At 42.6% G+C, this 25,976-nt stretch overlaps 1 protein-coding gene across 3 annotated transcripts in view; it reads left to right on the top strand.

Moving 5' to 3' along the window:
* Ankrd55 (ankyrin repeat domain 55) overlaps positions 1–25,424 on the top strand; it is an 89,838-nt gene extending 64,414 nt beyond the window's left edge. The window contains exons 8-11 of one of the 3 annotated variants that reach the window (XM_034523215.2): positions 5,586–5,753; positions 10,179–10,843; positions 22,642–22,734; positions 24,884–25,424. In XM_034523215.2, the coding sequence (XP_034379106.1) occupies positions 5,586–5,753; positions 10,179–10,843; positions 22,642–22,734; positions 24,884–25,005 (1,048 nt within the window). In that variant the 3' untranslated portion in view covers positions 25,006–25,424. Of the gene's footprint in view, positions 1–5,585; positions 5,754–10,178; positions 10,844–22,641; positions 22,735–24,883 lie in introns of those variants that run through there. The other 2 variants (XM_034523216.2, XM_076916209.1) reach the window with 2 other exon arrangements.
* Positions 25,425–25,976: the final 552 nt, after the last annotated feature.

The raw sequence follows: 25,976 nt of genomic DNA, 5'->3' as shown, positions 1-25,976 counted from the left end.
CCCACAAAGTTATTCTCTAATCTCCATCCAAGTGTCCTGGTACACAAGCATGCACGAACATACCCACACACAATAAATAGATGTAGGGAAAAAACTAAGTCACATAATCTATGGTATTTTAAGTATGATAGTACTCGCTGAAGATTAATGCCTTATCACAAATACCACAGAAGCAGCCCACGTGTTTTAAATGTCCCAAATGTCATCAGTCTATGAAGTCATAACTCACGTCAATAAACAAGTCGTTTCTCTTCAGGGAGGACAGCCTTTTATCAGAGTCTCCTCCCTGCATATTTCTGGGAATTCTCCACGGATGTTTACAGGCTTCACAAATCAACCCTTAGCTACTGAGAGCTGGAACAACCCTATACCCTTCTACCCATTATCCCTCCCCACCCAGAGCCCACCACATCACCCAATGATGGTCTTTGCTCAGTTGCCTTAAATCATGGGTCCTGACTTTTCACCCCTCATAGCAATGGCTGGGGCCAGCCTGCTGTGCCTGCAGAGTGATCCTGCAGCCTCAAGATAAGAAAGGAACTGTAGCTCAAACAGTTCAGAACCAGTGTCACAGATTTGCCACAGAGGCTCTCAGTATGTGAACCAAAGGTTGTCAACCTGTTCCTCTTGTTTCTCCACACACCCCCAGTGATGGCAAGAGGAATTAAAACAGTTGGTCTTAGCAAATGTAAGGCAGGATTTATTTCACAAACCTTCAAAATGAATTGTTGTTTGTTGGTGAGCCTGACTAGATCAGTGTTCAACCCTCTATCAACAATGTATTGACAATTTTTCCTCTAAATAGAATAATCTGTGTAGTCTCATCTTGTAAAAATATTGTCTGAAATAGAATGGAACAAATTCTACCTGTCATATTATGATGTAGAGTGATGTATCACTGTATTGATGAGACATTGCCCTCTAAGACAGCAGTTCTCATCCTGTGGGTCACAACCCCTTTGAGGTTACATATCAGATATCCTATATATCAGATGTTTACATTACAATCCATAACAGTAGCAAAAACTATTATGAAGTAGTAATAAAAATAATTTTATACTTGGTGGTCACCGAAACATAAAGAACTGTAGTAAAGGTTTACAGCATTAGGTAGGTTGAAAAGCACTACTCCAAGATGTCATAAAGGGAAGAGGGATATTTAACAGACAGAGAACACAATCGGAGTATGTGGGACCAGGGGCAACACTATGCACCAAGATACTCAGATCCAAGGCCCTTCTCTGACCACTTCCAGATGCTCCACACTTGAGGGCTGCTTGGCCCTCTCCATCATGCCCAGAACCCTGGCCCTAGAACAAGGAGAGCCTGCCATGGTCATGCCCTTCCTTGCTGTCCCAGGACTGCCTCCTTTCCTGATTGAGAGACAGGAAGCTTGGTCATTCTCTGCAAGGGAGACCTCATTCATAGTAATGATATCTCTTTGTCTTACAAATCCCATTCCCCACCCCCACCCCCAAAAAATCCAGAGCCTGACATCATGACATTATATCACCCAAATATGGCCTACCCAATATTGACCAAAACTGTAGTAGATTCCAGTCTAGTCCCTTTCCACAGTGTTCTCCAAAAGCCTAATGGCCAAGACAACTCATCACCTCTGAGCAGATAGAAATTTCCAAGCAACTGCAAGTCTACAACAAGTCCAAAACCACATGAGCACAGAACAGCCTATAGCTACAGCTAAGGATAAGCATACAATTAATATACTCTGAAGAGATATAACACTCTTGCTGGACCCCAAACCCCACTCAGAGGTTAACTCTCTCTATATGTTAGCTTAGCCACAGAGCCCCAAACTTCTGCTTGAAATGGAAGGTTCTGATGCACACTGGAAGGCTTAAAAACACCCTGGAACAGGGTATCAAATGAACTGTCCAAATTCTCACGTCTCATAGAGCTTTGAAAAGTCACAGTACACTGTTACCCAGAGTTGTTTTGTCCTTAAGATAATAAAGAGGGCGGTATCATCAAAGCATCCTTTCAAAAACTGTTTAGCTGAGACCCTATGGAACTTAGGTGTTGCACTAGTGCTGTAGGTACAAACAACACAGTAAGTGAAAACGTTCTCATTTCCTCCTTTCATGCAGTGTAAAGTGCATCCAAGGAAAAGAATGGAATAGTCACCATGTAAAGTATGAGTGCTTTCCTACAACCAAGATTCTAATAACAATTATATTATCTATAATTTAACCCTTTTTTTCCAGTATGGAACTTAATCTGGGCCTTCAGTATGCTATGCAAGCACACTGTCACTGAGCTATCAAGCCAGCCCTATAATTTCTCATGTTGATCATCTAAGTAGACAGTGGAAAACTTAACATCCATCTCTTTGGGTTGATTATAGAATTTTCCCAATACCAAAATATGTAAGACTAGAAGTGAGAGATGACCCTCTTGATACATGTCTTTGTCCTCTCAGATCTGATGAGGCTTCACTCTCTGGGCTGGTCATGGGAGCATGGTGATCGTGGGCTGCAGGAGTTTCCATTGGCTAGACACATCACTCTGACAGGCCCCATCCCTCCTACTGGCTCCACTAAAGAAGCTGAGCTCTGGGACCTATTGTTTAACCCAGTAGGCCTTTATGCTCTAATCAACCTCAATATTCAATGGTACTAGGGTTCAAATCGAGTGCCTGGCACATGGTTTGCAATGCTCTACTACAGAGCTATATCTCAGTGCTCTATCACCCTTATGTCATATCTGAGGGAGAACTCTCTGTCTAGGATTGCAGAGCCCAACTCCCTTATATGTGCAGTTAAATAACTTGCCTTTGCTTCAGATCTGCTCAGTTTTGAGCCTGGCTTTTGGAAGCAGGAAAACATTTGTCATGTTTACCCTGCCACACTTCTCCCCGAAGATTAAGAACAAGCCAACCATGCCTTTAAATAGAGGACAGAGGAAAAGTGGAAAACAAACAATCACATTAACCAGGCAGTGGTGGTGCATGAGTTTAATCCCAGCACTCGGGGAGGAAGACCCAGGCTAATCTTTGAGTTCAAGGCCAGCCTGGTCCACAGAGTGAGCTCCAGGATGGTCAGTGCTACACACAGAGAAACTCTATCTTCAAAAAAAAAAAAAAAAAAACAGAGACAGAGAGGAGAACATACAATCACACTAATAAATGATATTGGAAAAAAAGGGACCACATATTAGAAAAGCATATACCACACATACCCAGAGATAGGAATTTGTTATATAACTTTGGCTGGCTTCAAACTTCCAACCCTAGTGCCTCGTCTTCCTGGATGCTGAAATTATAAAGGTGAGCCCCATGCCAAGACACATTTATTATTTTTAATCTAAATAAATCTAGAAAAATTACAGATTTTCTTTTTAATTTATATCTACAAAAAAAAAAAAAAACCAAAAAAACAAAAACAAACAAACAAAAAGCAAAATCCCGTTGGCTGGTTTTAACTTGCATAGATCATCTATAAACACAAACAAAAGCCAGAACCACCCCATTAGCCCCAATGCTGCCTTGTTATAGCGGCATATGCTCCCATCCTAAGCCCTGGCAATCACAGGTTAGTTCTCTCTATAGTTGGTTCCTTTTGGAATGTCATATACATATGACTGTAGGTTGACTGCCCCTTAGCCACCATGCTGTGATGGGAAGTATTTCAGATTTCTGAATTGTTGAGATTTGGGAAGACTTTCATAAATATGACGACACATCTTAAAATGAAACCAAGTGTAAACACAAAATGTGTTTAAGCACATAGCCCGGAGGTAGTTCTATACAGCATCCTAAGTGCACTTGTAACTTCTGACTTGTCATACAGGGTCAGATATAGAATTTTCCCCTTGTGACATCAAACATGTCAGTGCTCAGAGCACTTCAGATGTCAGGTCTTTAAAAGAGGGAAGGTCTCTTTTGAGACTGGCTCATGTCACTTAGCAGAACGCACTGGGGGCTCATCTCGACTGTCACACGCACATTGGCAGGCTAATGGGCCTGTCCTTGGGTCATGTTCCACAAGATAGAGGAGCTATGGTTTGTTTATCCACTGGCCCATGGAAGGAGGGTGGCTTGCTTCCTGTTTGGGGAAGTTATGGTACAGTTGCTATAAACATTTGAGAACCAAGTTTTTATTTCTCTACTAGGTATCTAGAAGTGGGGATGTTTGGGTCACATATTCAATATGTATTAAGCCTGCAAAACTTCTGCTAAGATTGTAGGCAAGTTCCAGGTTTTCTACATTTTTACCACCATCAATTATTATCAAGCCTTGTTGGGGTTTTGCCTTGTTTTAAACATTTAAACTCAGGCAGGTGGTATCTTTTTGCCATTTAAATTTATATTTCCCTAATGATAATTTTGTTGTTGTTGAGGCAGGGTCTCTGTAGGGCAGGCAGATTGGCCTGAAACTCACTATGTAGCCCAGGCTGACCTCAAACTCACAGAAATCCTCCTTCTTCCCTCCCCTCCTGGATGCTGGGACTCCAGGTGTGTGCCACCACACTGCCTTGACAAAGTGTTTTTGAGCCTTTAGCGTTTCTTCTTGAGTGTCTCACCACCCACACATCTTTTCTGGTGAAATGTCTATTCTAATCTTCTGCCGTTCTTCAAGTGAGTTTGTTTTCTTGTTGTTCAGCTCTGAAAGCTGACACACATTCTAATTATAAGCCTTTTGTTCCACATGTGATTTGTAAATATTTCCTCCTGTTGTCTCAGTCCTCTTTAGTTCATTAAGAAAACACTGGTTTTACAATTTAAAAAAAAAAAAAACATGATTAAGTGTTGGTGATTATCTGTCTTCTGGTAAAGAAAGTACTTCCTATATATGAAAGAGATAAAATGAAATGTAATTAAATGTGAATTGTTTCCATTTTATGTAAAAATCACTAAAAACAAGATTGAATAACAAAACTTTTCAAGTTTGTATAGACGACCTATAAATAATCAGTATCTTTAATATGTAAATAGCCCACTTAAATTACTAAAATAAATAATACTCTAATAGAAAAATAGAAACTGTCTACAGTAGCACATGCCTATAATCCCAGCATTAGGGAGGCTGAGGCAGGAAGATTGTATATTCAAGACTAGTCCATGCTATACAGTGCAAATCTACCTTTAAAAAAAAATCAAAAGTAACAAAAAGCTTTAAGAGTAACTTTAATGGGGAAATTCAAATGGCAAATTCAGCCTTTCTAATAAAGAAACACATAGAAAAACAACACCCAAGTATCATTTTGCCAACCAAATTAACAAAGATTTTAAAGATGGTGACATACTTCGACTCAGGTATAAGAGGGTAAATTGAGTCAACATTCCTAGAAGGCAGTTGGCACTGTGTATAAAGAGCCTTAAAACCACTCATACTTCCTCTTCTATGACATTCTTAGGAAAAGCAGAGGGACTGCATGGAGGTGGAGGGAAGCCTCTTGCACACACCCTCTCATTCCTTTCCTGGATCCATATGCTCTCTTTCATACTATAGATAGCAAGGGGATTGTCCTCCTTCCGCCTGACTCTGGCTGGAAGCCAGCCATGGCTAAGCAGCCTGGAAGGCTCTGACTCAGCCCCTTGTGTTTCTTCTCGGTCATTCCCCCAGGACGCCCCTGCACTGGGCTGCAGCTGCTGGAAAGGCAGAATGTGTCCAGTCACTGCTGGACTTGGGCATGGACAGCAACCTGAGAGACATTAATGAGAGCACGCCCCTGGCCTACGCCTTGTACTGTGGTCACACAGCCTGTGTCCGGCTCCTTTCCCGAGAAGGCCGGTGAGTGTATCTAGTGTCTTCCTCTCAAAGATTTACGACATTAAAGTTTTTATAAACCACTAACATGTAAACCCAGCAATAATAATAATCTGTGGTTGTGTGTGTGTGTGTGTGTGTGTGTGTGTGTGTGTGTGTGAGAGAGAGAGAGAGAAAAAGAGAGAGAGAGAGAGAAGAGAGAGAGAGAGAGAGAGAGAGAGAGAGAGGTCAGAGAATAGCTTTTAGTATGAGTTCCAAAGCTGAAACTCAAATCATCAGGCTTGGTGACATTTTTATTCACTGAGCCTTCTAGCTGGCTGCAATAATTTAATAGCATGAGAATTACATAAGTAGCATTATTAATTATCCAATTAATTATGTCCGATTGCCATCATCTATGATAGAGTGAAATGGTCTCCATTGTGTTTCAGAATTCGATGATAGTAACAAGCTTGAATCCATCAGCTGTAGCTCAAAGAACTTACCTCCCCTTCCTCTCCCGTTCTGCCTGTTTTTGCCTTAAATCACTTTTTCCAATATTATTTTACACTCTCAAAACTTTCTGAAGATACCAAAGATCTTTTAGAGTCTGAGTTATATCTGCCCCCCCCCCATTATGGTGTCAAAATATTTAACTGAGAAAATGTTGATAAAGTATTTGTTTTGTTATTTAAGATATTTGTGATTGCTACATGTTAGAACACAAGCCACATTTTAATTAAAACAATATTGTAGCTATAACCCTGGGATTTTGAAATCTAAAACAGGAGAATCATGAGTTTGAGACCAGTTTGAGCTATCTATGTAAGGAGACACCATCAGTAGCTGAATGAATAAATAAATAACTTTTAATTTCATTTAATGTCGCTATTTTCCAAAACAAAAAAAAATTAGTAAGAGCAGCCCTGTTTTACGGCCGTGGCATATTAATTACATCACGGTCATGGCATATTAATTGCATTACAGTCGTGGCATATTAATTACATTACGGTCGTTGCATATTAATTACATTCTCGGCAATTAAGCCAACTTTGATTGAAGCTTGCACTGTGGTACAAAAATTTCATCTGGTCAAAGCCCAACACCAATAAAGAGAGAAATTTTTGCCACCAAAAATTTCCCTCCTCTTGGCACACTAGGACAAATGACTATTCAAGCTACAGGTTTTGTGTCCCTCTGGGCTTTCTTTCATCCAATCTGTGCAAGCTTTCAACATCAGACTCCTACAGTGGGGGGTGGGGGGGTGGCAGTGGAGATCAAACCTCAAGGCAAGATAATGTCATCAGATCCGTTGGGTTACTGTCCAAGAACAAAATTCAGTTTAAGCCCTATTCCTACACACAGAGCATGTCGGTCGTTAGGTGCTGTGCTCACTGCAGAATGAGACTGATGAAGCTGACGAACAACTGCCTCAACGAAATGTTCAACCAGTGACATGCTCGAAAGAACAAAAAAATAATAATAAATAAAATACACAAATGAAAATATTAAAAAAAAAAGTCAAAAGTCAAAAAGCTTTCCCAATCCTTTGATTTCAAACCAAGTAGAGTGTATGTTTAAATGCACTAAAAAGTGTTTCATTCATAAATCCAAAAGCAGCAAAATATCACTGTATTGGTCCAGAAACTATTATGAAAAAAAAATGAAGACATAGATAAAAAATTCAGTCAGCTTTTTGTTTTCTCAGCTGCTTATATGATTGATACCACTAGCAAGGTGCACACTCTGGAAAGCCTTATGTCTTAACCACGCCCACTAAGGATTTCTAGAATTCCAAGTGTTGTTTCATCGTTCATGTATTCTGCTACGTGGCTAGCTGAGTAACTTGGGGAGTCTCCACTCTGGGCAGTCATGCATTTGACCATGTGATTTCCAGGGTGAAAGAAAGATTAAAAAACATATTAACAATGTGAAAATAGAAATGGCTGTGTGTGTGTGTGTGTCTGTGTACATTCATAGTGAGAAAATATCCATTGTCTGCATCCAAATTTAGTGCTGGTGTTTTTCAAACAGACTACAGTATCTTGCTCCAAAGAGTAATTTTGTAGTCTCTCTCTTGGCAGTTGCATCTGGGCCCAGCTCGTGGGTCCGGCTCGTAGGTCCGGCTCGTGGGTCCAGTTTCATGGTTGATCCCTATTGCAAAAAGCATTGGCTTGACTGTGGCCTCCAAAGAGAATAGCCCAGACTTTCCAAAGGACTAAACCAGAGCAACGCCTCAGGGAAACTCATCATGAGCCAGCTGTCACACAGCTGCTGTTACCCTTTTCTCTTTTGAGTTTGCTGTGAGTTGAGCGTTGCTCACATCTGCCACGCCCAACCTCTGGCACACACAACTTCCTCTTCCCCTGGAGCGTAGACTCTAGGTCTTCCCTGCCTGTTTCCTTTAGCAGAATATTTTTCGGAACCATATTTAGGGGGTTTTTATAGATGTGAAAAACAAATGGCATAAAACAGGGAAGACTCTTAAGGTGTGTTATACCAGTGCTGCTGGAATCCTGGGAACTCTCACTCAGAAGAAATAGAAAACCATAGTCTTGTCTGCCTCTCCCCGCCTCCTTCTGCCATGTGAGGCCTGAACTCATACCTTATGTTAATCCTGAGAAAAACCAATTCCACCATTTTGGGCCAAATTTGAAGCAAGCTTCATTAAATATTAAATATCGACCAAAAGATGGACTTTGGTTGGGACCACTCCCTGGAACTTCCAGCTGAGTGGCTGGGAAACAAGCAAGTCTCACAGTGGTTTATAAGGAGAGACCTAGTCTACCGCAGGAGACTTTTGTTATATACCAAGAACTACAACTCCCAGCATTCCAGGTTATCTGGTCCTTGAGCAAATGGAACTTACAGGTTAATTTTGGATATTACACTTACACTTCATCTCTAACGCATGTGCCACTGTTGACTGTCATGTCAAGCTATTTTCAGCTTAATCAATTGACAGTTGAAAACAGATTGCCAAGAGTTATCTAAAAAAATATAGCCTCTGGAGGCTGAGGAGATGTTTCAGTCAGCAACAAATATGAAGACCTGAATTTGATTCCCCCAGCAACCATGTAAAAAGCCAGGCATAGTAGCTCACAGCGGTAATCCCAGCACTGGGGAAATGGAAACAAGAGTTGTCTGTCTAGCTGAATATGCAAGCTTCAGATTTAGTGAGAGGCCCTGTCTCTGATTAACTGATTAATTAATTAATTAACTAACTAAAGTAGGGCCAGAGACATGGTTCAGCAGGTAAAGGGGCTTGCCATGCAAGCTTGTGCTACAGTTGTATCCTCGAAGGCCATACAAAAGGCAAAGGAGAGAACCAGATTCACAAAGTTGTCCTCTGACCTCCACAGACATGCCCTGGCATGCAAGTGCCCACACTTGCATGCACCATCCATACACAGATGTCAGCATAAAAACACAACTGTCACCTCAAAAGGGATCAGAGATGTGTTGTTCTGGAACTACATATAAGTGGCCATGGTTTGGAAAGAGAGATTTAGCTTGCCTCAAAGTCTATGTTCCAAGATGAAGTTGCCATAGAAACAAAACAAAGTAAGTTTGCAAATCAAGGCACCTTGCAAACACATGGATGGAATCATTGGGTAGACAGGTTAGAAGAGAGCAGGGGAGTTTCTGTTAAGGGCCTCAGGTGCTTTCTGACATTCTCAGCCCTTTGGTTGATGGATGTAGTGGTCACCAACAGAAGAGAGCCACCAGTAGCTACTAAAAGAGTTAAAAATGTCCTGAGGTAATTTGGCTCTGGACTTGTAACATTGCAAACCCCCAGAGGCAGGGTGGGGGGGAGTGCAGCTTCTCTCAGAGAACTCTTGTTCACACACACACACACACACACACACACACACACACGATTATAAATGTTAAGAATTAAATAAATTGGTAAAGTTGACAGACACAGAGGAAGATGCATATCAACCTCTAGTCTCCATATGTAGGGAGAGGAGAGAGGAGGGGAAAGAAGAAAGGGGGAGGGAGACAGAGGAGGGGGATGAGGGCTGAGTTGGGGTGAAATGACTGAAGTTCCTTTCATGCATTATAGTGTTACATTACATACATGTATAATGCTGTCCAAAACAAAAACAAAAAAACAAAAGGGGGGGTGAACCCAGCTCCTGAGAGATGTGGGCAATGCATGTCCGTGAGCACAGTACTTTTTGCCTGAAGCAAAACGATCATGAGTTTGAGGCTACATTATTTGGCATCCCCATCTCAGAGAGAGAAGAGAAAGGAGGAGAGGAGAGAGAAAAGAGAGGGGCAAAGTCCACTGCAAGGAGTTAATAGGAGATGGGAGAGTGTGCAAAACCTTGACTTGGAGACTATGGGCATCATGCATGAGCCCAGACTAGCTGATCAAGCAGATGGGTGGGGTTGGAGGGTATCAGGATCTTTCCCCCATTTCCTGGCCTCGAATGGCATTCTTGTTCTTTCCTGTTTCTCTAGAGCAGAGCCTGCTAGGCCTCTTCCTCCCCAGAACAGTCAACCCCAAAAGAAGGAAGGACGATTTAGCGTGTTCAACCAAATCTTTGGCAAAAACAAGAAAGAGGAGCAGAAAGCCCATCAGAAGGACCAGAGCAAGGCCAGAACTAAGGAGGAGGACACCTCGGAAGTCAATGACATCATCGCCACCTTTGACAGCGTCGTGGATACCAACTGCCAAGATCAGCCTGGTGACCAGGTGGACATGGTTGTCTTTAAGAAGAGGACCTCAGAGAATTCAAAGTATCTCTTGCCAGAAAAGAAATCCCTGGCCCGGAAGGGGCTCCCACCAATCAGAACACAGAGTCTCCCACCCATCACCCTGGGCAGTAACTTCCTGACAGCCTCCCATGGAGCCACCTCCCATGCTGGCCTGAGCTCTGGTCCTCAGCATACGGCCCAAAGGTCTCAGAAAAGTCGAAGTGAACAGGACTTATTAAATAATAGGACTGGCTGCCAGGTGTCACTAGATAATCCCTGGAAAGGTGACACTAGGCAGGTGTTCTCCTGCAAGGCTTGGACCGTGTCTTCTTCTGATAAGTTACTAGATCGGCTGTTCACTGGACAGCCTGGTCACCAGGAGCTTTCGGGGCCACCACATCTTCCTCATCTACATAATCCCTCACCAGGTAATGGCCTTCATTCTCTCTCCTCAGGGTCCCCCCTCACACAGAGTTAAGCTAGTAACTGCCAGGTGAGTAGCCTGCAGGCAAGAGTAATAAAATGGGAACCAAGAGCATGTTTAATTTTGTCCTAGCTTGAAGACTTCTGGGAAGTGAAAACTTTTGGCTTTTCCACCCCGAGTGTGCTGAGGTAAAAGAGTATTGCCATTTCCTCTAAAAGGCATTCCTCTCTGGAGTTGTGTGGCACGCTTATTCCCAAGACATTCATTTGCTTGTATGGTTAGTTAGTCATGTGTTTTAAATCATCATTCAATCCCCACCCAAGATCCACCCCACCAAACCTTTGTTGAGACAAATGGCCTTGTTTGTATCTATGTAGAAAGGTGGACATTTGCACTTTTATGGTTTGTGTCTCCCCACACACTGAAGCCTTGTGTGGCCTCTCCCTCTTTACCTCATCCACAGCTACCAGTGCCATTCAGTTTTTGCTTGTGCTTCCAGATACATCTTATACAAGTGTGTACTTGTCTATATTTGTAAGCATAAAACCTCTCTCTCATCCACTCCATCTCCCTGCTGCTGACAGTTTCCAGGAGTCTCAGCTTTTCTGTGCGACTGTTTTGCTCTCAAACTCAAATAAATCTGTCCTGGGCTTTAATAATAATTTCTACAAATAAACAGGAACTACGCATATAAACCCTTGGAATAATTATCATACTAAAAACTTAGGTTTGGGCAGAGTTTGTTGCTCACAACATTAATCCCAGCACTCAGAAGCCAGAGGTGGGTGGATCTTTGGATCTCTGGATCAAGGCCAACCTGGTCTACATAGTGAGGCTCTTTCTCAAAAAAATAATTTTAAAAACCTCATATTTTATATACATACAAGTATTATTCATATACATTAATATTCCCCTATTTATACATAATACATAGACTACATAATTTATCTCGCTGTGTACGGTTTGAGACGGTGAGCGTAGAACTTACTAAATAGCAGAAGACAACCTTGACTCCTCTCCTAACTTCACCCTTCAAGTGCTGGATTATAAACTTATGCCACCTTGTCCAGCTCTTATTTTTACTTAAAAAAAAAAAAAAAACTATAAGAGATTCTGAGGCTGTACACCACCTTCCCAATTCTGCTCACTTGCACAGTGCCTTGGTTTTGTTGTTGTTTTTTGTTTTGTTTTAGATTAATCAATTGCCAATATTTAAAACTTAACATTTTACATAAAAAAAAAATCTAAAGATTTTAGTTTCTCTTGAGAAATTGAAGCCAACATTTTCACATGACCATGATTGATTAGCCCTGAGAAACCAGTGTACTCGTGGGTGGCGGTTCCCAGAATTATGCAGAATTATTTACATCACTTCCTCTTTATCAGTATACTTCAGGTATTTTTTATTGCAGGGTTATAGGGAGAAAATTATATATTTATTTAACCCATATTTCTGTTTAAGTTTGAAAAAGGAAAAACTAAGTTCTTTTTTTTTTTTTTAAAGTATGGAGGAGGGTCAAGTTTCTGTTTGGATATGCCACTTTTCATTAATTATTTTTTTAACTCATGTATGTACATATGTATGCAGATGCCTTGGAGGTCAAGGAACAGTTTTGAGTGCCAGTCAGGAACACCATCCACCTGTTTGAGACAGGGTCTCTCATTAACCTGGGGTTAACCAATGAAGTTAGACCAGCTGGTGAGAACACCAAGGATTCTCCTGACTCTATCTCTCTAGCGCTGGGGTCACAAGATTACAACAACACATCCAGCAATTTTGCATGGGTTCAGAGAAAACACAGATCCTTGTATTTGAAAGATACTTTACCAACCTTGTGGTGGTTTGAGTAGGAATGATCCCCATTGGCTCGTGTGTTTGAAAGCTTGGTCACCAGGACGTAGCACTATTAGGAGGTATGGCCTTGTTGGAGGAAGTTGGAGCAACTGGGGTTGGGCTTTGAGGTTTCAGATGCCCAGTGTTATCCTCTCTTCCTGCTGCCTTTGGGTCCAGATGTAGAAGTCTCAGCCCCTTCGTTAGCACCATGTCTGCTTGCATGCTCTCAAGCTTCCTGCCATGACAATGATGGACTAAAGCCTATGGAACTGTAAGCCAGGCCCAGCTAAATGTTTTCCTTTATAAGAGTTGCCATTGTCATGGCAATCAAATCCTAAGACACCCCTTCACCCCCAACCATCCTATTTTATACACGGCATGTTGGGTACTCCTTCGTCATTGACATACTTGATACATGAAGCTTTAGAACAGAGTGTGGCTCCTTCTCATGTACATAAATATGCGTGCATATCTTTCAACACAGGATGTGCACATGAAGGCTATTTGCTGATACCTGAGATAAACCTCTCAAGACTTTGCTTACCCCACAGAGCACTGAAATTTTTGGCCTGTGGCATGGATGATATTTTTATACTGTTGCTGCCAAAGAGTAGAGAGGGATCACAGAGTTCTACAACCTTTGACAATTTGGTGACTGCTGAGGCTTCAATCAAGCCTTCCTTTTGGAGTTAGCTCTGGCCTGGCCAGGCTAATAAAGCTTCCCTGTAAAAACTTGGAAGTCTTGTTCTTTTCCCATCTTCTTAATATACATGAGGTTTGGATTCAGCCACCTTGAACAGAAAGCCAAAACAGTTGCACCCTGACTCAAAAATAGGGAAAGGGCTGCCATAATTGCTGTCAAAATGACACTTTGATCTTTACCAATTTGCTGGAGTCCGTGTTTACAGAGAGAGAGAGAGAGAGAGAGAGAGAGAGAGAGAGAGAGAGAGAGAGAGAATAGGTTGGTTGGCAACAGGACCAAGCAAGGTAGGGACCCAAATCTCAGACCACATCCCCCTGGCCAGGGTTTGAGAGTATTATGGGGTATGGATGCTGGGGGGGGGGAGGTGATCAGAGGCGAGATGACTAGTGTGAACATCATCCAACCTCACAGCTCTTCAGAGATGAGTTCAGAATGGCATCGTAAGCATGATCTTACTTCACAGGGTCCCTCACCCGACATCTGCCCCAACCCAAGTGAATAGTTGGTAAATTCAATAAAATCACCTCAAGCCTGTGAGAAACGCTCTAAGCAAATGTTAGTCACCATAACCAAGACATTATCTAAGCCATGCTAGAGGAGACTAACAACTCACCACTTAGCTGTGTAACCACCAAGATTGGTGATTTTTGTTTTCATTTGTTTTTGAGGCCCAGTCTCTTCCTGTACCCCTGGGATTTCCTATGTAGACCATGTAGTCCTTGAACTCATGGCAATCCTCCTGCCTCAGCCTCTCAAGTCCTGAAATTTTATGTATGAGCCACCACCATGGCCCAGTGCAAAACTAATGCTTTTTAAGGCCAATTAGAAGCAAATAAATAGTTGGGGTGATGACACATGTTCTTACCACTGGAGGGGGCGGGGTCAAAGCAGGAGAATCAGAAGTTTAGTGCTAGCCTCAGCTACATACCAAATTTAAGGCCATCTTCAGCCAGACTCTAAACAAATCAAAAAAAGGACTAGGGGTGGGTGGAATCATGCAGGCTTAATAAGAAACAAAATACAAGAGACAGGGTTAGGGTAAGTAAGAGGAGGCCAGCTGTATTCGTTGGTAATGATCAAGGAAGGATGCCGTTCTTCCACAGAGTATTCAAGGCTTCAGTCTTGTTACTTTGAGTGGCTCTTGAGTTCTTAAAAGATGAAATGTGGGCTTCATAGATACATACTTAGAATTCTAAGGCCTCCTTTCATGAACACTCATCTACCAAGCTCCCAGCCTTACCCTCACAGGCTGTAAGTCTGAAGTAGGCATTTCCCAGAGTTTCGGTGAATATGAGATCACCAGAGACACGGGTTCCTTCCATCTTCATGCCCCTCAGCCTGGGCTCTTGCTTTCTCTCTCTGGGTCACTTCACAGTCTAAGCCAATGGAGCAAGAGGAGGAAAGGGGCATCTCAATCTCCTCCCTCTTAGAAGTCCTCTGCCATAGGCCTACACTTCTGCTTGCATCTCACTGGCCAGAACTTGGATCACATGCTCATACTACCATCTACAAAGAGGATTGAGAACTGTAGTATTTATAGCTGGGTACTGTGTCCTGTCCTCCAACTTACATTTCTGCTTCTAAGGGAGAAGAAAGAGAGTAGAAATTGGGTAGGAAACAGGTAGACTCTTCCTGGCATACCATCCGAAGATATCTACATCATTTGAATAACAGAACACTTAATGCAATTGCTTTGGGATTTGCTTAGTCCCCAGAGAAGTAATGAGTGAAGTTCTTGGGCTGCAGAACAGTGAAAAGGAGACCAGAAAGTCACCAAGGGATTTGGAAGAAATGAACAGTACCTATATCAATACTTACTAGTGCTAGTATAGCGAGGGGCCATTTAAGAAAACGGAGTCACAAAAGCACAAATCTCCTCAGAGTCTTTAGCCCCAAAATGAGCTTTAAGGGAGACAGATTATGCAACTGGATGATTAAGCAGCTGAATTTGGGGCCTCCAGAATGTAAGCAAGCACTCTTTGTGGTGGGATTTAACTTTATGGATAGACCTGGAAAGAGGACAGGGTAAGGGTTGAAGTAGAGATATGTCTCTAGAGTCACAGCTAGCTCCAAGCACCTGCTCCCTTGACTCCCATCTCACCTCCCTTGTTTCTGTCACATCTTGATGTAACACGTTGGATTATGACTGTCCCATGGACTAGTCACTCCATAAAAGCCCCATCACTGCACATCGCCTCATGGAGAGCCAAGTCTCCAGCCAAGTCTTTTCAATCCCCAAACCGTAACCGTTCTCATCTGACAAGAGGGAGAAAATGCCTAACTCGTGGGGTTGTGGGTAGCTGTTAGGATGAAATGAGCTGAAGGCTGGGGAGCTGGGTCAGGGCTTGATAGGAGAGTGTGTGAGCTTGAGTTTGGATCCCTGGAAACCATGAACCCACCATACTAGGTGGGTGTGGCAAGCTTGGGAGACAGAAACAGGAAACCCCAAGATCAAGCGCCTAGGAAAACTAGCCATATCAGCTAGTTCTCGGTTTGACTGAAAGACCCTTTCATAAGGTAAAAGAAGGACCAAGTATGATTATTGACACCAACTTTGGGCTGTCACGTGCACATTCATACAAGTACCCACATACATGCAAAATATGCATAACCAACACTACACACACTCACATATAAACACATACTACACATACATGTACTATATACATATTCTCATACACATACCCACACACACACACTTATACCATACAACATACATTTTCACACATACTACACTACACACACTCTCACACAGACTACACATATACTCATACAATACCACACACACATATACGCACACTGCATACACTTACACATACTATACATACTCTCACACACACTCATACAACACCACACACACACACTCACATGAACTACACACAAAAACACACCACACCACACACACACACACTCACACACACCATACACACACTCACACAACACCACACATATACATACATGGGAACAGATTGAGTTGTTATGAATAAAGTAAAATAGTGACTAGCAGATGCTACTAGGCCTATGTTTTGCTTTCACTGCTGCTATTGCTGTTGTTTTGTTTGGGTCTGATTGGTTGGGTTTGGGGTTTGAGTTGGGGCTTTATTCATGTGCTTGCTTTTTTATTATTATTATTTTTTTTTAAGTTCTCATTCTGCAGTCAGTTCAGGCCTCAAAATCACTTGGGAGGCTTTAGTCTCCCAAGTGTTGGGAATATAGGAATGACACCATATCTGCCCTTCATCAATCCCTGTGCTTAGCACTACACTGTAAAGACAAGTTGCTTATGACCATTATTTTTAAAATAATGAAGTTTAAGCCAGGTGTGGTGGCCTGGAGTACAGTCACAGCTACTCAGGAAGCTGAGGCTGTATAATAATATAGCATAGGCCACATGGTGAATCCTAGGAAGGGAGGGAGGGAGGAAGAAAATGATGGAGGGAGAGAAGGGAAGGAGAGAGGGAAGGAGGAAGGAAAAAAGAAGGAAGGGAATGAGGAAGGGAGGAAAGGAAGGGAGGGAGGAAGGGAGGGAAGGAGGAAGGGAGGAAGGAAAGAAAGAAGGGAAGGAGGGAGGGAGGGAGAGAGGAAGGGAGGGAGGAAGGAAGGAAACAAGGAAACTGGGTCTGATAGCTTATGCCTGTAATTCCAACACTTGGGAGGAGGCATGAGGATCTCGAGTTCAAGATCACCCTTGTCTACATAGCATGTCAGAGGTTGGCCTGGGCTAAGAGAGAAGCTCTCACTATCCCCCTAACCCTCCACAGAGAAGAGAAGAAAGGAAAGGGACGGGGCAGTGTGTGTGGTGCAAGTCTTCCTCCATTCTTCTCCGTTTCCCAGGGCTGTGTTTTCAGGCACCTTGCCTGCTGACTTCAAGGTAGTCTCACCCAGTAGGTGGCACTGAGAGAAGATGAGGAGAGGAAGTAGGAACTCAGTGGGTCTCCACAGCAACTCTGCCTCCTTCAACTCCCTCCATAAACATGGCCCAGTGCTGGGGCTCTCGCTCCGTTTCTGGTTTGTGGTAACATCATCTCCCCCTGTTACCCCTTCAGCCATGGCTAGGACAGAACCCCTCAATCTAGGCCTTGTGTTTGGTTTCCCAGCTTTTCTATCAAGAGCTTAACAAACGTGTATGAAGTTCCCTCTGTTTGAAAGACCTGGAGAGCTCTGTCAGATGAGCTCTAACTAACACTGTAAGAAATGTGTTTTCTGTATTACAAAGTCAGGAGACCATCAAGACATAGGGGTTGTGACATGTCTGTCTCATAAGGACCTCTCTGACCATAATTCACATTACCTAGAAAAACAGTAAATGATTTGCTCAAAGATATTCCAGGCCATTGGGGATGTATTTAGAACTTGAACCCAGCACTCCTACACAGAGGTGTTCTCTTAAGTACTGACACTGAATTTGTTGGTGTGCTGATCAATCTTCTACAGATTTTCTTTATCAATTACATGGCCCCCAAATGAACAGATTTCCCTAGCTTCTAAACTTTACTTTTGTGGATATTTTAATACCACTGGATAGATTGTTTTTAGAACTCCCGAGTCTTTTGCCTTAAACTCAAAATGGAATGGGCCAGTGAGACGGCTCAGAAGGTACAGGAGCTTGCCCCCAAGACTGGTGACTTGAGTTCAGTCCCTGGAACCCACAAGACAGAAGGAGAGAACCCACTCTCACAGTCTGTCCCCTGACCGCCACACACATGCTCCGGCCCAAGTACACATGCACATATAAATACACGCATGCACACAAACATACATACATACACACACAGAGATACTTTTTGCTTTAAAATCGAAAGAGTTCACTAAAGTGGCTGAAGTTGTTATTTTAGGCGGGTTCAGATTTCACAAAACGTCCAGGTTTGTATGGCGAACCTTGAGGTGGTAAAGCAAGGAATTGCAGAGCTCTGTCCTGGTGGCTTTCACTGAACGGCTTCCTTTATCTTTGGCTCTCTCTTCTCTCCTGCCTGGGTTCAGCAACACTAATAGAGCTAGTGGTGCAGCTGGGTTCCGGGCAGCTGCTGCCCCGCTTGCTCAGCATCCCCGGCATTCAGCTGCACTGACTGATGATTGCTCGGTGTTTATTGAGACCTGTCAGGGGGCGGCATGAATGATGATGGTGAACACTCAGCCTAATGAGTTGGAATTTGGAGTGCCTCAGCTTAAATCATTGCCAGCAGCATGCAGAGAGAATGGAGCAGAAAGGGCTGTGGTGTTTTCTGCTAATCCTGGTTATTTACAAGCAATCACAAGGAAAGTAAAAAGAAAATAATTAAAAAAAAAAAAAAAAAAAGCAGCTCACTTCCTTGTTTCCCTTAAGAGACAACTTTTTTTTTCTCCAGAATTTTCTAGATAATTCCAGCAACAATGCACTCTTCAGGTTAGTTAGGTTAGAACCATTGACCCCTGGGTTTAAACACATTAGCAGCTTTCCAGAACAAAAGCCAAATTCCTAATTTGGGTAAGCATAGCCCTCACAGAGTGGGCTAGCCTGTGTCTCACCAGGAGCAGTGGACCTTCCAACTCAAATCCCCTGCAGTTTCTTGCCTAGCTCTCAGGTCCTTGAAAACCTGCTACCTTTCCACTATGTGTTGTCTTTGCCTGTGTTATTTTGGCTTCTAACTACTATGTGTGGCAGATTTCTAAAATATTTTAAGAGCCAGCTCAAGCTGGACACAGTGACACACCAAAGGCTGAGTTGGAGGCCAGCCTGGGCTACATAGAAAACCCTCACTCAAAAAAACAAAACAAAACAAAATAAAACAAACAAACAAAAAAAAATAGTAAGGGCCAGGTCAAAACACATCTTCTGTTTGAAGGTCACAGAAACACCTTTAAATAGTGGCTTCTCCTTACTGAGCACTTCCCATCAGTTACACTGGAAGGGCGATTTTTAATTCCCATTTCCCACTTTATAGATGAAGCTCTATAGATCGAGACTCTAAGAAGCTGGCTCACCTGCCCAAGGTCTTGGAGCTGCTGCACTGGAAGGGGCAAACATAGAGGCGACATCTGTAGGACTCAAGAACAATTTTTCCATAGGGCTACAATGTCCTCCAAAACGTGATCTGACACACAAAGGAAATAATGCAAGCCCTCTTTCCACTGAGGTGACCTTACATAGAATGTCACAGCACTTCCTGAGGGACATCAAGAGCCTGTGTAAACTGTTAACCCCTGTAAGCACAGACTAGGTCTGAAATACATGAGTTCCAAACAGGTAATTGCTGGCTTCGATATTTTTTTGTCCCACAAGGAGTGTGTTTCCTGAAGGTGCCAGAGACACTAATAAGAGCTTTGGGCCATGCACAGCTCCACTCTGTCCCTCAGAACAGAGCAGAGGCCAGCACAAGACCTTCTAGATCACTACCTACTCTCCCATCCAAACAATGTTTCTTCAATTCGATCTCCTAGGGAGATCGAATGTCAATTTTAAGGTCAGGTACAGCTAGCCTGAAGCCTAGTCCCTGTTTCTTTACCAGACAGTGACCTTAACTATGTTTAGAATTCCTCTAAACCACAGGGTGCAAAAGTTATCAAGATGTGAGGAGATCATGCCCACCACAGTTCGCCCAGTCCCTGACAACAGTGAGAGAGCACCTGACAAACAGTATCCACAATTAGTACTACCTAGTAATGAACTTCTCCTCAATCCTGACCCCGTGTGAGGTTTAATATAAGTCTACCTAAGAATGCTTCCTCTCTAAGTAGTAGACAGGTTATTTTACTTTCAAGGTTAAAAGAGTGAAATCAAGGGCAAAATATCAACCACAGAAGCAAACCTTCACTCAATCGTTGCCATAGGGCATTGCTTAGGTGACTGCCATTCATAGTGTTCCCTTGAAGTCACTTAGGTAAACAGTCTTGGCTCATCCCCCCCCTCCACCCCCCCTCTCCCCCCCACCCACCCCCCATCCCCCCGTCCCGCCCCACCCGGCCTCTTTATTCTAAGGAATGCTTTGTCTAAATAGAAAGCCTGAACTCTGAACTTTGCTGTAGTCAGGTTCCTTACCAGACCGCTTGGCAAACGATAAAATTATTTGTGTGTGTGTTCATAGTAGAATGGTTTTGCTGCTGTTGTCTTGTGCTAAGGTTGACTAAGTTGCGTACTTTATCCTGAAAGCTAAAAGCTGACCTTGTATTCTTTAATTCAGTCTACAGGACAACTGGAAAAGACAGATATAATAATTTTCACCATTTTACACATAGGAATTGGGGCTCAGAGTAGTTATGTCACTTTGAGCGTGATCACCCACCTAGCCAGAACATAATGAAGTAGAAAAAAAAGTCATTTACTGTCTGATGTCAAAGATGAAATTCTTGTTCACTAGTCTACTCTATTAATGTTTAAAATGGGCTTAAGTAACTTTTTAATCTACATAGTTTTTAATTTTTATGTTTTCTATGTTTGGGTGCTTTGCTTTCATGTATGCCTATGTCTGACATGTGTGCCTGATGTCCAAGAAGGACAGAAGAAGAGGGTATCAATGCCCTTGGAACTGGAGTTACAGCCAGCTGTAAACCACACCATGTGGGTGCTGGGAATTGAACCTGGGTCTTCTGGAAGAGTAGCCTGTGCTCTTAACTGCTGAGCCATCTCTGCAGCACCTACCTTTTTTTTTTTTTTTTTTTTCTATGTCTGAGTATTTGCCTGCAAGTATGTGTATCCCATGTGTACCATGCCCAGAGAAGCTGGACCTCGAATTATAAAGAGTTGTGAGCAGCTATGTGGATACTCGTAATGGCTAAGTCATCTCTCCAGCCTTCTCACCCCTTTAAGAATAATTAGTATTTTCTTCTGTTTTCAGATATCTGGGAAATCCATCTCTTGTGATTAGTGATGTATTGAATTTTTAACAACCAGCCTTCAAAAATCAGTGATTGTTTATTTCTGTGGTAGAAATAGTGCTATTCAATGACCACAGACAAAACACCAGGGTATCTGTAAAATCTCAATGAAGCCCCGATAATGTCACCATCTTCTCTGAAGAGTAGGTTCATATGCACACATTAGAGAAGCCATTTCTTGGCCAGGTGTGGTGACATATACCTTTAATCCTAGCATCTGGGAGGCAGGGGCAAGTGAGTTTCTGTGAGGTCAGCCTGACCTACATAGTGAGTTCCAGGGCAGCCAGGGCTACAACATAAGAGACCCTGTCTCAAAAAAAAAAAAAAAAAAAAAAAAAAAAAAAAGGATAAGTCATTTCCCATGTGCATCTCTCAGCTCCTTTGTAGGTCAGCCATTTTTAATCCTGACTTGTGAACTGGCAAAAATCTGATGCTCTATCTGCAAAAATTCTGGTTTAATCCAGTTGGGTTGTGGCCAAGACATCGGTAACTTCACCTAAGCTCATCTTGTGGTCTAGGCAGCAAGGATTGAGAAACTCTCTCCCAGGAAAAAGACAACCCAGACTACACTCAGCTCAGCAGAGATGTCAAGACAGCCCAGACTACACTCATGCTCAGCAGAGATGTCAAGATAGGAGATGACAACCGTAATCCACGTGACTGGGATTTACCAGCTTCAAAGTTTAGAAATTTAGCCCTCAGACGTGACTAACTATGCTTGTTTATGACATTTTATTTAAATTAGTTCAATTGAAAAATGACTTCTGGATATGGCCAAACAGCTCAGCTGGGTAAGGGTGCTGACTGTTCAGTGGGTAAGGGTGCTGACTGTTCAGTGGGAAAGGGTGCTGACTGCTCAGTGGGTAAGGGTGCTGACTGCTCAGTAGATAAGGGTGCTGACTGCTCAGTAAGTAAGAATGCTTTGTCATCAAGTCTTCTAACCTGAGTGCTAGCCTCAGGATCTATGTAATAGAAAGATCACTTAGGTAGTGCAGAACACAATTGGGGCAAAGCTAGAGACCAAGCTCATGCCTAACACACTAGCGATCAAAGGCTAACTGCAGGACTCACACATGAGTGCATGCATATAAGACACACACACACACAAACTAAAATTAAAAAATAAAAGTAAAACAAAACAAAGAAGCAAACAAACAAAAAACCTTCCCCCTTGGGGACATTTCCCATGGGTATGCAGATTCAATAAAACAAGGTTTTTTTTTTTTAAACACCTTCTGGTGTCTTTTCACTTAAACCGTGAGTGGTGTATAACACAGTGTGGCTATTATGACTGTCATCATGTCTGTTACTTTAAGGGGATCTCCAACAACTTTATGACGCTCTCGCCCATAGGACTTCATAATTTGCTTTTGGTCAAGTCTTGAATGATCAACAGGTATGTTTTTGTTCCCAGGACAAGCTCTTCAGCACCTCTCCCCAAACAGACCTAAAATCAGGGATCTCCCCTTGACTCGGAACAGCCTTGCACCTCTGCCGGACCAAAAATGTAAGTACTGGAGCCCCTCCGTAGCTCTCACCAAAGCTGTATCACATCTAGACAAACAGCCGTTCACTTTCTTTTTATTTTTCCAAATACTATCAGGTGCCAATACTTGTGCATAGGAAAATCCCTAAAGGAACCTTGAAGTTGGTAAATAAATAATAAATAAATAAATGGAAAATAATCTCCCCCCTTCAGAAAATTTTGTTTGAAGTACAAACACAATAGCGGGAGTTTATTTAGCTATGTATTATTTAATGTCTTTAAGAATGTACTTTAAATTTAAATTTAAAATTTAAAATAAAATATCCAATTAAAAAAAAAAAAAGAATGTACTTTAAGCTGGATGTGCCTAGCACTCAGGAGGACGAGAAGTTCACGTGCAGTCTTGGATGTCTAATGATGGGATTTGAGGGCTGCCTGAGCTACATGAAACAAGTCTCAAAAAGGGGTGGAGCAGGGGCAGGACTCTGAAGACGATTGATGCCCTTACTGTGTGGGATCCAGCCCAAACATTCCTAAGCTGAAAGGAAGTATTTGATTCGTTTGGTTTGGTTTAGTTCTATTTTGTTTGAGACATGGTCTCACTGCCCTGCGAGTCCAATCTGACCTTAAATTCTCAATTCTTCTGCCTCAGCCTCCCAAAATGTAGAATTCCCTGCCTATCCAGCATGCATGGTTCTGCTTCCTTTAGTCAGCTTTATTTATTTATGTCACAGTATTTTATGTAAAACTCACATAACATAAAACATACTCTTAGACCAGAAACCTTCTAACTGAATGAACCCAAATATCACCTGCTATGTTTATTATATTATAGTTTATTATATATTATAGTATAGTATTGTATTGTATAGAACAACCAGGAGCAAAGCAGAGGCTATGCATGCTGCCTTATGCTTGTAGTCAAAAGGCTGAAGCAAGCAGAGAGAGATGTGAGGCCAGCCTATGCTACATAGCTAGTTCAAGTACAGCCTGGGCTATATAGATACTGTCTAACAAAAGAAAAAAAAAATCTAAAGGGATACAAAATCAGCTGCCTCATGAAACAAGCAACATTTACTAGATGCCAATTTAGTTTCTTCTTTGTACACAGTTCTTACCCTGTTTAATACACACACGCACACGCACGCACACATACACACGCACATGCACACACAGCCTCTGCATTTGGCTACGAGTTAGATCATTCTGGAACTGGCCTAACAATTTCAGACAAGCTCCTAGCCCTTTCCCCCGTGTGGTTGCACCAATAACATCAGCATGATGAGACCATCAAGGGATTAAAGGAAACGACATACTTACATGCCTAAGACGCTTGGCGTGTTTGTTTACATGGAGTCATTAGGCAAGATGCCCTTTCTACCCCAGGCTAGACTTTGAATGGGGCCAACCAAGAGTTCGAGAACTCTATACATCAAACCAGTGAGCTATGGAGACATGCTGGGTCATTTTTCATAGTGATGGTAAACGCAGGGCTGGAGCCATTTGTCCAGAGGAGTTAGAAGTGGGAAGCCAGGATTCCCCCCTGGACAGACTGATCCCCTGCCCTTACTGACTTGTACCCAGTGAGAAAAATCGTCAATACTGAGTAATGACGATTTTTCTCATTGGGGGAAATTCAAGCCGGCGCTCTCCTTTAATTGACTTGGACTTGAATGTGGCCTGGAGAAGCCAGAGAGGTTTACACAGTTAAATTCCAGGAGACAAGACAAAGATACCTAATCGATTCAGCTGAGTACAGAACAAATAGAGCAAGCCGAGCTCTTCTCAAAAGAAACCTGAGAGCCTTTGGAGGTTTGCATGGACGCAAACGTCTCCAGGCTTGTTCAGAGCCATGTGCTAACTTGATCGTCTGCAGCTGCTCCACCCCAGCTCTGGCAGGCTCACACAGCCAGAGTACGTTGAATCAAAGCTTGCAATCTTGTCTTTGCACATTTTTCAAATCCCTGACGTTGATGTGTTGTAAGGCCTGATTAGATATGAACACACAGCTTTTCTCCTTAGTCCAGTTCCCACCAACACAGGCTTCTTAGAATGTGCTTCCACTCCTTGAGAAATCATAGGGTTCTCCTGAACTGTCCCATAGGAACCTCTGGGAGAAGCAAACCTCAAAATGTTTCTCATTCTATCCCCTCCCCCTCCTCCAATCCAGTTCTATCTGGAGAACCCCTGAGAATGAACCGGGTGCTTCCAGCGATTCCAAGCCAGAGGGGACATGACCCACCAGCTGAAGAGAGCGAGCGGCCCTCCAGTCCCACCCAAGATGAAAACTAACTGCGGGTCGCTCTCTGGAAATATAGAAGATATATATTTTTCAACTTTCCAAGGGTGAGATTACTCTAGTTTATATGAGCAAAGTCTTAATTTAGTAAGCTACGTTCTACAAGCCATTCACAGTTTTCTAATTCAAGGTTCCTTATTTCAAATAAATACACTCCTTAAATCCTCACTTAGAATCCTCAGGCGTGCAAACATCACCAAGTCTATGAGTTTCTGTGACCCCCCGCCCCTTACACATTGTAATTCAGAAACAAAATACACTCCTGGAGGAGGGTTTAGGTATGTTTCATTTATGTTTGTGCCATGCTTGCTCTTTGGTCTGGTTCTTTTTTTTTCTTATTTGGTGATTTTATGTATTTTTTTTTTTTAATGTATGCTTTGCTGAATAAAAAAGAAGAAGAAAAGTAAATCCGAAGACTCGTTTTTTGAATTTATTTCCTTTCTACCTTGCCCCGACAAAGCTTAATTAAAATACAGTCCTAAATTCCTGTGTCAGTCACAGTGTGTGACTTTGAAATACTCAGGCGTCTGCAGAATATTTTCTGATATTGTCAGCTCTTGGCTAAAACCCAAATCACTTGGCAGTGTTTACATCTCTTCTTTGTTATTTAATTATCTCCACCTTCTGTTGTTTTCAGACTGTCTGATGGCCCCAGTAATGAAAAGGGTCATGGGGGCTGGCAGGGTGTACCTCCTGGTCTGGAAGGGTCCTGGGAACTGGCAGGGTGTACTTCCTGGTCTGGAAGGGTCATGGGAGCTGGCAGGGTGTATGCCTGGTCTGATAGAATTTCTCACCCTTTCCTCCAATATTCTACTATTCTACATGTTAAACATTCTCTTCTTTGGTGTTTCAAAGGAATGCTTTCTGCCTTCAAGGCCTTCTCAACTTTGAGATTTAGCAGAGTTCTGGGAGATGCTCTCTTTCACTGAGAAGATAGCATGCTATTTAGACTGACATTGGCTGG

This window comes from Arvicanthis niloticus, chromosome 19 (genome assembly GCF_011762505.2).
Source record: "Arvicanthis niloticus isolate mArvNil1 chromosome 19, mArvNil1.pat.X, whole genome shotgun sequence".
In the NCBI taxonomy this organism is placed as follows: Eukaryota; Metazoa; Chordata; class Mammalia; order Rodentia; family Muridae; genus Arvicanthis; species Arvicanthis niloticus.
The sequence above is the reverse complement of the archived record's forward strand: the minus strand, read 5'-3'. Positions and strand labels throughout refer to the sequence as shown.